The sequence below is a fragment of the Elephas maximus genome, chromosome 3 (assembly GCF_024166365.1).
Source record: "Elephas maximus indicus isolate mEleMax1 chromosome 3, mEleMax1 primary haplotype, whole genome shotgun sequence".
Lineage (NCBI taxonomy): Eukaryota > Metazoa > Chordata > Mammalia > Proboscidea > Elephantidae > Elephas > Elephas maximus.
The window spans coordinates 52,062,454-52,074,903 of record NC_064821.1 but is presented as its reverse complement, the minus strand read 5'-3'; the positions used below and the strand labels follow the sequence as shown (position 1 = coordinate 52,074,903).

The 12,450-nt window shown below is 52.6% G+C and overlaps 1 protein-coding gene across 1 annotated transcript in view; it reads right to left on the bottom strand.

Moving 5' to 3' along the window:
• Positions 1–2,095: 2,095 nt before the first annotated feature.
• Positions 2,096–12,450, bottom strand: part of TNFRSF1B (TNF receptor superfamily member 1B) — a 42,309-nt gene continuing 31,954 nt past the window's right edge. Inside the window, exons 9-10 of the mRNA XM_049877953.1 lie at positions 7,865–8,072; positions 2,096–4,108 (exon numbers count right to left, since the gene is read on the bottom strand). Coding sequence (XP_049733910.1) covers positions 3,828–4,108; positions 7,865–8,072 — 489 coding nt within the window. The 3' untranslated portion in view covers positions 2,096–3,827. The remainder of the gene's footprint in view (positions 4,109–7,864; positions 8,073–12,450) is intronic.

Sequence of the window (12,450 nt, the reverse complement as noted above, 5' to 3'; positions counted from 1 at the left end):
GAGCAGTGCCTGATATGAATGCAGTAACTACTTGTTCATTCAAACATTGCGAAGTGTCAGGGTCCTGAAAGTCATGAGGCTGGATGAGATCATCAAGAGAGTGAGCTGGAGATGGAGAAGAGGTGAAAGGATCGAACCATGTGCCCCCTCGAACATTCAGTCATTGATATAAAGAGGAACCAGCCAAGGAGACAGAAGGGTCAGTGAGATGGCGGGAAAGCCAGAGGAGTGTGAAAGCCTGAAAACCAGGGGAGAAAAGTATCCCAAAGAGGAGGGACTAATTGTGTCACTAATAGGCAAAGGGAGTAGAAGACTGACCACTGACCATTGAATTTAGCAACATGGAGGTCAGTGGCGACCTGAACAACAGAACTTTTAGTGAAGTGGTGGGCACAAGCCTTCTTGGAATGAGTTCAAGAGAAAATGGGAGAAGATAAACTAGAGAGAGTGACTATAGAAAGACAACTTTTTCCAAGTGTCTCTACTGTAAAGAGAAGCTGAAAAATCTGATAGTATCTAGATGGAGAATGGTGCTTGAGGATTTTTGGTTTTGTTATTGTTATCTTTTAAATGGAAGCAGTGTCAGTATGTTTGTGTGCAGATAGAGAAGATGGGGAGGGGTTGGAGGTTGATGCTAAAGGAGAGAGAAGAGCAGTGTCCTTCAGTAGCAGAGAGACGCTAAAATCTGGTACTTGAGTAGAAGAATTGCCCTTAGCCAGTCCGGGTGTTAATCCAGTCACAGGAGAGAGTGTCCCAGCACAGTTGCAGGTGGGAAGAGAGAGGTGGTGGTGGGAGCCTGAGAAAGATCTCTCGTGTTTGCTTTGATTTTCTCAGTAAAACAGGAAGCCAGGTAACCAGCTGAAGGTAAGGGTGAGGAGAGGTAAGAGGTTTGAGGGAAAAGGAGAGGGTGTGAAATAGCCTACCTAGAAGGGTGGGACAGTGAGTTACACTAATGAGGCAGGGCCAGGATAGGGTGCACCTTAAATCAATCTCTTTTAAGATATAAAAGAACAGATTAAGCATGCAGCAATAAAGCACAGATGGGAGAAGATAGATGCCACACTACATGAGATCTCCAAGTAACCAAGAAACAGAAGCTAAAAAGAGAAAAGAACCTTTCCCTAGAGCCAACAGAGAGAAAAAGCCTTCCCCTAGAGCTGGTGCCTTGAATTCGGACCTCTGGCCTCCTGAACTATGAGCAAATAAATTTGTTTGTTAAAGCCATCCACTTGTGGTATTTCTGTTATAGCGGCACTACGTAACTAAGACACAAGGTAAAAGGAGCTTTGCAGATGTGATTAAGAACCTTGAGATAGGGAGATTATCCTGGATTACAGATGAGGACACCACGAGTTGGAATCAACTCAACGTCAGTGGGTTATCCAGGTGGGCCCAGTGTAATCACAAGCGTCTTTATAAGGGGGAGGCAGAGGGAGATTTGCGTAAAGAAGATGCTACCACGCTGACTTTCAAGATGGAGGAAGGGTCCAGGAGCCAAGGAATACAGGCAGTCTCTAAACTCTGGGAAACTACCGTAATATATCCTGACACTTTCCAATGTCTGAATGAACGAGTATTTATTGTGCTCTTACTTCAGATTCTCCCCTAAATCCTCCAGGAGGAATGCAGCCTGACCAAAGAACAGGTCAGATGTCACCTCCAAAACTCTCCCCTGACCTTCAGGATCCCCTACCCTGTGCTCCCAGAGCCCTTGTGCCGAGCTAAGCACACATCAAAGGGCCTCAGCGGTAGGTAGAGCCTAGCACCCAAGTGAGAAGATGGTCTGTGTAAACACCTTCACCCCCATCACAAGAGGAGGCTGAGGAGACAGAGATGGCAAGAGCACACTCTGAGGCCAACTGGGTGATCCTGGCAGGAAGCTGCCATCTTATTGTCCACAGGCCTGAAGGAGCAGCAGGGCTCTCAGCTAGGGCAGCTGTCATGGAGATGCCTCTCATAGTCCAGCCACAACATGGGCCATCACACTCCAGTGCCCAGGACCCCATCTCTCCCCACACACCTGCTTGGCGGCAGGCAAGGAGGACCACAGACAAACCCCAGTCCAGACCCAGCCAGAGAGCCAGGGCTCAACATGTAAAACAAACTAAAGGTTTATTTATAAGCAGGAATGCTATTCAGCATACAATGCAACGCTCATTGTCTTGGGATCAACACAAACCAGGGGAACTAAGGACATACCCCCCAAAAATCTTCCAATTCATCCATTCCCTGGGTGAGGAAGCGAGGTCTGAGGTCCTTCCAGGACTGTCCACCAGGGGGCAGACGTGTTCTACCACCAGGCGGTGTCTGACTTGGGCAGAGACCACGGCCAGTCCAGGCAGTCTGCCATCTTGATCCCAGAATGGGAAGTCCTGCTTGTCTCTGTGGTAACGGGTAGTTCAGGGTCCAAGTTCAAGTCCGGTGGAATTTATCAGTGAGGGATTCAAGTGCCTGGGACGGAACCAGCCTCTTAAGAGTCCTCATACCCATTCCTTCTAGAATCTGGTATAGTCCATACTTGTCCATCCTCTCCAGTCCTCTGGGCATGAGTTTGCGGGGGAAATGGTTGACTCTCTAATGGCGACAAAACTCCTTGGCAAAATTACTGGCTTTAACTGCTTCAAAGCAGGCTATCCAACCCGACAGTATTGGCTACACAGACACACAACACAGATACAGACACACAGACCCAAGTTGGCTCTCAGCATCTCACATCCACTCAGAATCACAGTATGCACAGTACCAAAACGGCTCTGCAGCTCCCCTGGGGCCTGAGACCCCAGGAACAGGGGGAAGGACCAGGGGGACAGAGGAGCACCCCTCAGTAGAGAAGAAAGGTCCAGGCTGAGGTAGGAGGAAAAAGATGCTTGTAGGGGGGTCTCAGACATCTGCAGTTCCAGAAATTCCCTGATAGAAGAAGGTATAGCTTCACGCCAGACAGTGAGGGACAGGGGGAGGGACACAGTGTAGAGAGAGGAGGGGGCTGGGGCTGTGGGTAACTGGAGTGAAGATCAAAGGCAGAGGATGCAACCGTAGGGGCTGTATGCGTCCTCAGAGTTTTGCTGTTCTGTTTGCCCGCATGGTGCTTAATTTTTTTTTAAATTGCCACATGTTAAAATAGGAAGATTTCCGGTTAAGAGTTTGCCATCAGCCTCATTAAGGTTGCCTTCCTGGGGCATCTGGGCACCTGATTTTCACACTGTGGTACAAGAGGACAAGTTGGCAGACGTGGACTTAGAGGAGGTGCTTTCCAGGGGTTCTGAGTAAGGTGGGGGACCTGTGTCCCCTGCAGGGGCTGCCACCCCCTACCCACACAGAACCATCTGCTAGATGGCCACCCCAGCTTGTCTGCTCGCTGGGACTGTCCCGCAGTCTCAACATTCAGACAGAAGCTCTGTCCTTCCTCCCTGGATGGGTGTCCAGAGTCCCTCCTCCCCTATGGGCTTCCTGGGAAGCCGGAGTCAGGTAAAAAGCGCCAAGGGCTCTAGAGGCCAGGTTCTTCAGGACAGGCTGGGGGCAGTTCAGAGAGAGGCAGGAACTCAGCCTGGGCTGCCTAGCAAGTCCAGGGCCAGCTCTGCCATCGTCTAGCCAGCTTTCCCAGGAGGACGCACGCCAAGGCAGAAGAGGGTCTCCACGACCCCTCCCCGCCTCATTCCCCTGCCTGCAGGAGAGAGGGAGGCGGAAACTGTGGACACCACTGAAGGAAGTGGCCCAGAGACAGTCACAGAGTCCTGGGAGTTGAGGCCTGGAGGAACCAGGAGCTGCTTCGCAGGGTTGCCCTGCCGAGGGTCAGTATCCACAGCTGTGACATGGCCCCCGCTAGCTGGCTAACGGAGCTTCATTCCGGCATCCGGCACACCCAGAGGCAGCGGCTTCTCCTCGGAGCTCTGTTGCAGCATCTCTGGTGACCCCAGCTGGGACTGAAAGGGGCTCTCCTCTTTGGAGAAGGGGACCTGCTCATCCTTCGGGGAGTCTGAGGGGCTGGTGTCCATGGCCCCCATCATGGAGCTGGCCTGGGAGGGGCACTGCGAGCTGTGGTCGGAGCTGCTACAGACGTTCACGATGCAGGTGACGTTGACCTGGGTCCCACAGCCGCCGGGGGAAGGCTCTGATAAGCACAAGATGGGAGATGGGGGGGTCAGTCCAGGGGTCTCAGAGCAGGGGATGTGTTCCTAGCTGGGGGAGAGGGGTCGCTGGACCACAAAGAGGACAGGGTTCTAGCCCAGCTCTGCTATATCTGGGGTGGGGTGGGCCAGTAGTTTGTCCTCCTTGCTGAGGTCAGGATGGTGTGGAGCTTTGCAGTCTGACAGTCCAGGGTTTGAATACCTGACCTACCTTCATATTCTAGGCCAAGTCACTTCTCAGAGCTTAGTTTGTTCAACTGTAAAATGGGTATAATGATCTTATACAACTCTGGGCAGGAATGAGTCTGTCATGTTCACTGCTATATCTCCAGCACCTACATGGCTCTTGGAGATGGAGAGACCCTCTCAATGAGCCAGGGGTTGAAAACTGCTCCACGCTTCTGCTTGTATGCTTACAGACACCTCTAACTTAACTCAACTCCACCTCCCACCTCCCATCCAACCTGTTCCTCCCCATCTCAGTTCACACTGCCACTGTCCACCCAGCTACTCCAGCCCAAAGCCTTGCACCCATTTTGATTCTCTCTCTTCCTCGCATAACCCATATCCTACCATGTCTACCTTCAAAAGATAATTTAATTTCACTGTCTCTGCTGCTACCATTCCATGTAAGCCTCCGTCTGCTCCCACCTGTTTCCAGGCTTCTGCCCTACCCCTCTGCCATCTGTTCTCCACCAGCAGCCAGAGCCAGCCTTCAAAACTCAGTAGCTCATTTCCTGGGCTGCTTGAAAAACCACAGTCCTCACCACAACCTCCAAGGCCTCTCACAGCTGGGTCTGCCGTCCATCTCCTACCGCTCTGTGATCCTGGTTGGGTCCAATCCAGCCACATGCACCTCCCTGTAGCTCCTTGAGCCCTCCAAGCCTCGGGACCTTTGCAATGCTGTTCCCTCAGCCTGAGGAGCTCTTCCCATTCACACAGCTCACTCCCTCCTTTCACTCAGGGCTCAGCTAAAGGCCGCTTCCTCCAGGAAGTCTGTCCAGATCTCCCTCTCTAAAGACACTCACCTGCTGTCCCATCTGTCATTCCCTGTTCTATGATCTCCAGGGCCCACAATCAATTTCCTCAGTCACTTGTTTGCCCCTGTCTCCCTCACCAGACCCTGGACCCAGGATGGTGGGGACTTTTTGACTGTTCCCTGCTGTAGCCCTAGTACCTAAGACAGGGACACATGCTGAATGAACAAAATTCAGCCCAGAGGTGTGTTCTGTTATTGTTGGTGGTAGCATTTGGCTACCGACATGTAGGATTCAGGAGTTTACATTTTGACAATCTGGATTTCTGGGTTTCCCTGGGAGCCAGATGTGGGAAAACCAGCAGGAAGGACTGTGGGATGCAGGTCTCCCCCACCTCCCCTCCTGTGTAAGTGACCCACCCAGCACCAGCAGGTACCTGTGTTTCCTAACTAGCTGGTGAGGGACCCAATGGTGGAGTAAACTGGGGAGACGAATGTCAGGGGCTGGACACACCATCGTCCCTCAAAAGTTATTGTTGCTACTGCTGCCCTGGGGACCTGCTGAGTGCCTGAACGCACATGGTGTCCAAAGCGCTTGGGCATAGCTGGCCCTTTGTTCCCCCCGAATCCAAGAACTTGGGGGAGCTGGAGAGGAGGTCCGGAGCTGGAGAGCTGCTCTGCTCAGAACAGCCCCAAACAGGAAGGTAGCGGCGGGCGGCGGGGGGTGGGGGGTGGGGGTGGGGGTGGGGGGTGCTGAAATCATAGGGCCAAGAGGAAATTTCCACCCTGAGCCTCCACAGCACCCAAATGTCACCCGGTGTCTCCATGGCCTTTGTGCATGATGCAAGACAGTGCGGGGGCGGGCTGGGGGCACAGCCCTGAGGTTTACAGGTTATACAGAGAAGCAGGGGAGAAGGGGGAAAGGACAGGGGGAGGGGAGGAGAGAGACAATGCAGACACTAGGAGGGTGACTCTTGGGAGAAGGAACAGACAGCAGGAGGGGCCGAGGGTAGAGGGGACAGGGAAGAAAAGGGCAGACACTGGGGCCAAGGAAGCCACACCTGGGCAGCTGTAGAACAGGTGGGGCTAAGGAACCAGAAAGGTAAATCCAAGGACTTGGTCAAGCACTAAGAGCTTAGACTTGGAGCTCATTCATTCAGTCAACAAACATTTCAGGTCACCTGCTCTGTTCCAGGCCCAGACCCCAGTCCCTCCCTCAACGGTTCTCAGGCTCAGGGGTTGGGGGTGCACTGACATCACACTGATGAGACATCACTATGATAGAGAAATCAGAGGGGGCACCTGAGCCCATGCGGGCAGTCAGGGGAGGAGGTGGCCCTGAGTGAGGTGACAGGTAGGAAAGGATGTTTCAGGCAAGGGATGGCATGAGTGTAGGCAGAGGCAAGGTGGTGCAGCAGAGTGTGGTGTGTGGAGCAGCGCTGTGGCTGGGGGGTGCCTGGACCCAGCAGTCCTTGGTGCTGGAGGTGGCCCAGTGAGCTGGTGCCCCAGCGAGGCACCCAGCCGGGCATGTTGTCACTCGTCACTCACCAGTCTGCTAAGAGATGCCATGCCCCCGCTCTCAAGAAGAGGAAACTGAGGCCTGACAGGGTTAAAGAGCCAGCTCAGCTTCACATGGCACCCAAGCTCAAGTCCACGTTCATTCCCTGACTTCCCTCTAGCCAGTGCGGCCAGGTGACAGGGAGAGACACAGGCCTGCAGCAGGGCCCATCAGCAGCCTTGGCCTCTGCACTGCAAAACCAACCTGAGGAAGCCCCAGGGTCCGTAGGGGACCCCTGCAGAAGCCTGTGTGAACGCGGCATATTTCAGCCTAGGGGTATCATCTGTCACAGACCAGGTCTGGGATACAAATGCAGCCTGCATAAACAGGGCACGGGCCCCACACTTCTCCGTAGCCCACACAGACCTGATAATCCTCTAAAGGGACCAGCAACAGCGGCAGCATGGGGAGCCCTGGAAGTATTATTAATCATCTATCTTCTAGCCCCTGGCTCTGGCACTGACTAGCTGTATGCCTTTGAACAAGTTGCTTAACCTCCCCAGGCCTCAATTTCCTCATCTGTAAAATGGGATAATCATAATAGCTGTTACTTAGCATTCATGTGCAGATTAATTTTATGTATGGAAGGTGCCCAGAATAGTGCCTGACGTAAAATATAAGCGGTTATTATTCTTATTGTGGTTGTTATCATTAGCCAGGTGGAGTGTTGGGACAAATGAGATGGTCCAGGCTTACCAGGAGCGCCACAATCTGGTAAGGGTAACAGGAGCAGACAACTATGGCTATACAATGTGACAATCCTGTGAAAGGGAAGCAAGGGCTTGGCGAGCCCAGAGGTGCAGACAACCCAGCCAGGGGCAAGGGAGCCAGAGGGGAGAGGGTTTCAGGAAAATTCCCCACCTGGATACTGGGGACTCGAAAGACAAGCTGGGGTTGTCCAGGTGCAGAGGTTGGGGCGAAGGAGAAGGAAGGGTGCTCCAGGTGAAAGTACCAGTGCAGGCAAAGGTGGGGGGAACACAGTGGGTTCAGAGAACTGAGGGAAGTTTGGTGTGGCCGGATGCTGAGCAGGGAGTAGGGAGATGAGGCTGGAGAGCAAAGCCAAGGCCAAGTCATGCCCCACTAAGAACTCAGACCTCGCCCTGCAGCAGGGGCCCAGGAAGAGGTGGCTAAGGCCTAAATCAGGAGAAACACAAGGATAGGGGCAGGGTGAGGAGAGGCTGAAACCAAGTGTGCTCTCCCTCTTACCTGAGCTCTCAAAGCTGGCCCGGGCCTCCCCGGCACCACTGGTCTTCTCTGCACCCGGTGCCTGCGGCTGGTTCCTGGCAGGCACCCTCCTGTCTGCAGCGGGGGCCGAGCTCTCCAGGGAGCTGCTGCTGGAGCTGGGCGATGTGTTCAGCAGGTGCTGTTCCTCGGGGCCCAGCACACTCCGCGCCTTATCAGCTGGTAGGTGAGGCTAGACAGGGAGGAGAGAATGGGAGGTGATCAGCCCCAGCAAATGACTCCTCCTCCCTCCTCCTTCTCATTGCCATCTGCACCCCTTGCTGTCAGCACTTCACAGTTTACATAGTGCTTCTGCCCACACCTGCACGTTCTTTCCACACACGGCGCTTTTTATAAGGTGAGATTCTCCATGGGTTTTGTGTTTCCATGATTAGTGACTGGCTTCCCCCCTGGAGTGTGAGCCCATAGAGCAGAGGTCACATAGTCACCAGACAGCCTTGAGGGCCCGGTTTGCCTCTCATTTGGTGTAAGAAAACAGAGACCCAGAGAAGGGAAGTGACTTTCCTAAGAGCACCCCATCAGAACAGGAAGACACAGTGCACTTCAGCAGCCAAGAGCATGGACTCTGGAGCCAGACCACACGTGTGAATTCTGACTCCACCACTCATAGCTGTGTGACCTTGGACAAATTACTTAACCTCTCTGTGCCTCTGTTTTTTTTTTTTTAATCTAAAAAAACCGTTGCCGTCAAGTTGACTCTAACTCATAGTGACCCCATGCGTGTCAGTACAATCATGCTCCACAAGGTTGTTAATGGCTGAATTTTTTGGAAGAAGATCACCAGGCCTTTCTTCTGAGGCACGGCTGGGTGGACTCAAACCTCTAACCTTCAGTTAGGCAAATGAAAACAGTTGCCACTGAGTGGGTTCTAACTTATGGCAACCCTATGTGTATCAAAGTAGAACTGCACTCCACAGGGTTTTCCATGGCTCAGTTTTTGGAAGTAGATCACGAGGCCTTTCTCAAGAAGCACCTCAGGGTGAACGCGAACCTCCAATCTTTCAGTTAGCAGTCGAGCACATTAACTGTTTGTACCACTCAGGGACTCCTTTTCATCTAAAAAGGGAGAATAAGAAACTACCTCATAGGGCTGTTGTGAGGATTAAATGGTCAAATATTTGTGAAGTGCTTTAGAACAGTGTCTGGTGCATAGCAACGCCCACACAGAGGTTTATTAAACCAGGGGTGAGCAACTATGGCTCGTAGGTCAAGTCGGGCCTGCCACCTGCGAGCAGAGAATGGTTTTCAATTTTTAAGTGGTTGGGGGAAAAGAAATTAAAAGAAAAACAGCATTTCATGACACATGAAAATTGTGTGAAATTCAAGTTTTAGGTTAAAAAATTAGGTTTTATCGAAACAGCTGTTTATGTACTGCCTATGGCTCCTTTGGAAACCCTGGTGGCATAGTGGTTAAGAGCTATCACTGCTAACCAAAAGGTCAGCAGTTCGAATCCACCAGTCACCCCCTGGAAACCGTATGGGGCAGTTCTACTCTGTCATACAGGATCGTTACGAGTCAGAATCAACTTGATGGCAACGGCTTTGGTCTTTGGTTCTTTTATGGATGCTTTGGGAGTCCCTGGGTGGTACAAGCGGTTGATGTACTTGGCCACTAACTGCAAGGTTGGAGGTTAGAGTTCACCCAGAGGTGCCTCAGAAGAAAGGCTTGGTGATCCAAAAAACAACCAGTGAAAACCCTTTGGAGGACATTTTTACTTTGATACACATGGGGTCACCAGGAGTCGGAACTGACTCAACAACTGGTTTGGCTTTATGGCTGCTTTCCTGCTATAACAGCAGGGTTGGGGAGTCGCAACAGTGACCATCTGGCCCACGTTATTGTTGTTAGGTGCCATCAAGTCAATTCTGAGCTGCCCCATAGGGCTTCCTAGGCTGTAATCTCTATAGGAGAAGATCACCAGGTCTTTTCTCTTGCAGAGCCGCTGGTGGGTTTGAACCACTGACCTTTCGGTTAGCAGCTGAACGCTTAACCACTGAGCTACCAGGGCTCCTTTATCTGGCCCATAAAGACTAAAATATTTACTATCTGGCCCTTTACAGAAAAAGTCTGCTGACCGTTGTGTGCAATCAATTAGTCCAGTGCAGGAGCCCTTTCATATGGGACCTTGGACATGCGGTCTCCGCTCCCTTTTCCAGACTCCGGTCCCCAGGCTACTTTGGGACACCTCCTAATATCTTTTCCTCATAGGAAAACCTAAGTAATAATAATAGTGATAATAACATATGTGCCGGCATTTGAGTGTCATCTAATGCTCAGTGTGCCCAAGTTCTTCTAGACACTATCTTTCTAACAGTCTAGTGTTATCCTTGATTTACAGATGTGAAAACCAAGACACAGAGACGTGGAGTTACTTGCCCAAGGTCACACAGGGTGTGTGCAGCTGGTCTAAAAAACACAAGGGTTGTCCTGAGTCTGGGGTTTCCACTTTGGAGGCTCGAGACAAGGTCCCTGTTTCCAGACACCAAGGTGGGGACGCACCCGGAAACTCCATGCCAAGGCTGCTGCCTATCCACACTGTTGGAGAGGTGCACAGGCCTTGCCTTGGGGTTCTGAGTGTTCACTCGATCCCAGAAAGAAAGAAGGAGGCAGGGGCCACATCCTCACCAGCTACCTTGGCCCCAGCCTGCCCAGGGTGGGGGAGTCCAGGGGTAGAATGAGAACTGAGGTGAGTGAAAGGCCAGTGGGACCCAGCACCCTGACTGACACTGTGGGAGGAGGTGAGAAGGTCAGTGTTTGATGCTGGGGGGGCACATTAGCCCCTCAGCAAAATGCCAAGACCCCCTGGCCTCCTTCCAGAACACCATTGAACCCCACTGCCTTAGAGTGGATTTCAACTCAAAATGACCCTACAGGACAGAGTAGAACTGTCTCATAGGGTTTCCAAGGCACAGAAGCAGACTGCCACATCTTTCTCCCAAGGAGCGGCTGGTGGGTTCAAACCACCAACCTTTTGGTTAGCAGCCAAGCACTTAACCACTGTGCCACCAAGGCTCCTTGCCTCCTTACAGAAAACCAAACCGGTTGCCGTCGAGTCATCTCATAGCGACTCTATAGGACAGAGTAGAACTGCCCCATAGGGTTTCCAAGGAGCAGCTGGTGAATTCGAACTGCTGACCTTTTTGGTTAACAGCCAAACTCTTAACTACTGCACCACTGGGTCTCCAGGGCTTCACAGAGCAAGCTACAATTCCAGAAAGTGACCCCACCCTGGTCTGTCTGCTCCTCTCTAGCCAATCACCCAGCCCCAGCCCCAGCCCCAGCCCCAGCCCCAGCCCCACCCACCATTGCTGTGGCCTCTCAGACATCTGAGCCCGCCCACCACCTCTGACTCTAAGCTGGAAGGATCCTTTGCATGTCCTCCCCATGAGGCCACCTAGATCCAGAGAGGGTAGGTCCCAGGCTCAGCACCACACAGCTAGTTGGTGGCAGAAGCGTGACAGAGCCCAGAGCTGCCTGCTTCCCACCTCATCATCTGGCTTCCCCAGGAGGCGGTGGGGTCCGCCACTCCCAGCTTTGGAGGGATGGAGGGGATTTCAAGTTCATGCTGTACACCTCCCCTGGAGGGTCTATCTCGGCCACTGGCATCCACCCTCAGCTCTGCTCTGAGCAAGGACAGGCGGTGGGGGGGCGGGGGGAAGCGGGGGGAGGCGAGGAATTGCATCCAAATGTCACTCCCAGAGAAGGGGCTTTTCTGACCTGTGTCCTGCCCCTTCTGTTGGCGGCTCAAGCCAGGCAGAACAAAAACCCCTAAAGGTCACAGCCACCTCCCTCCCCAAAAGCCACAAGCTACAAAGTTCAGGCAGGCTCTGAAGAAGGACCCATAAGGGGACTCATGTGAAAAACAGGATCCCAGCCAGCCAGACACCTCACGGACTAACCCCTCCTGGTCCAGTCCTGCCAAGGGGAGGAGCAGAGACCCCTGGTAGAACCTGGCAGAGCCAGAGGCCTGGGTCCTCCAGGTTTACCACCGGGTCTGTGTCTGTGTGTCCATGAGGCTCACCCACCTGTATACACAGGTGTGAGTGAGGATGTATGGAGTGTGCACACATGTGTGTCTACATATGGGAACACGTGAGTACATCTGTGAGTGGTGCAGTTAGTGTGACTGCTGCGGGGGAGTAGAGAGAGGCACTCCCAAGGCTTGTATCCTAGGCTCCTCTCACTAACTGTACAACCTTGGGAAAATTACTGAACATCTCTGAGTCCAAGTTTCCTGAGCTGTAAAATTGGGCCAATAATGGTACTACCTGCATGGTGGCTGTGAAGATGAAGACTGCACACGACAGGCTCAGCACAGTGCCTGACATACAGTCAGCGCCTCATAAATGTTGGCTCTCGTTATTATACATGAGCCTGTGCATGAGTGTATCTGTGGAGTGACTGTAGGTGGCCTCACATATGTAGACGCATTGGCCTTTCTGAACAAAGAGGAAGTCACTGTCCCACCCATGCCCCGGGAGTTATTTCTGCAGCAGGAGGACAGATCACCCCTTTAAGGGTGAGTCACCCCCACCCTCAACTCCAGCTG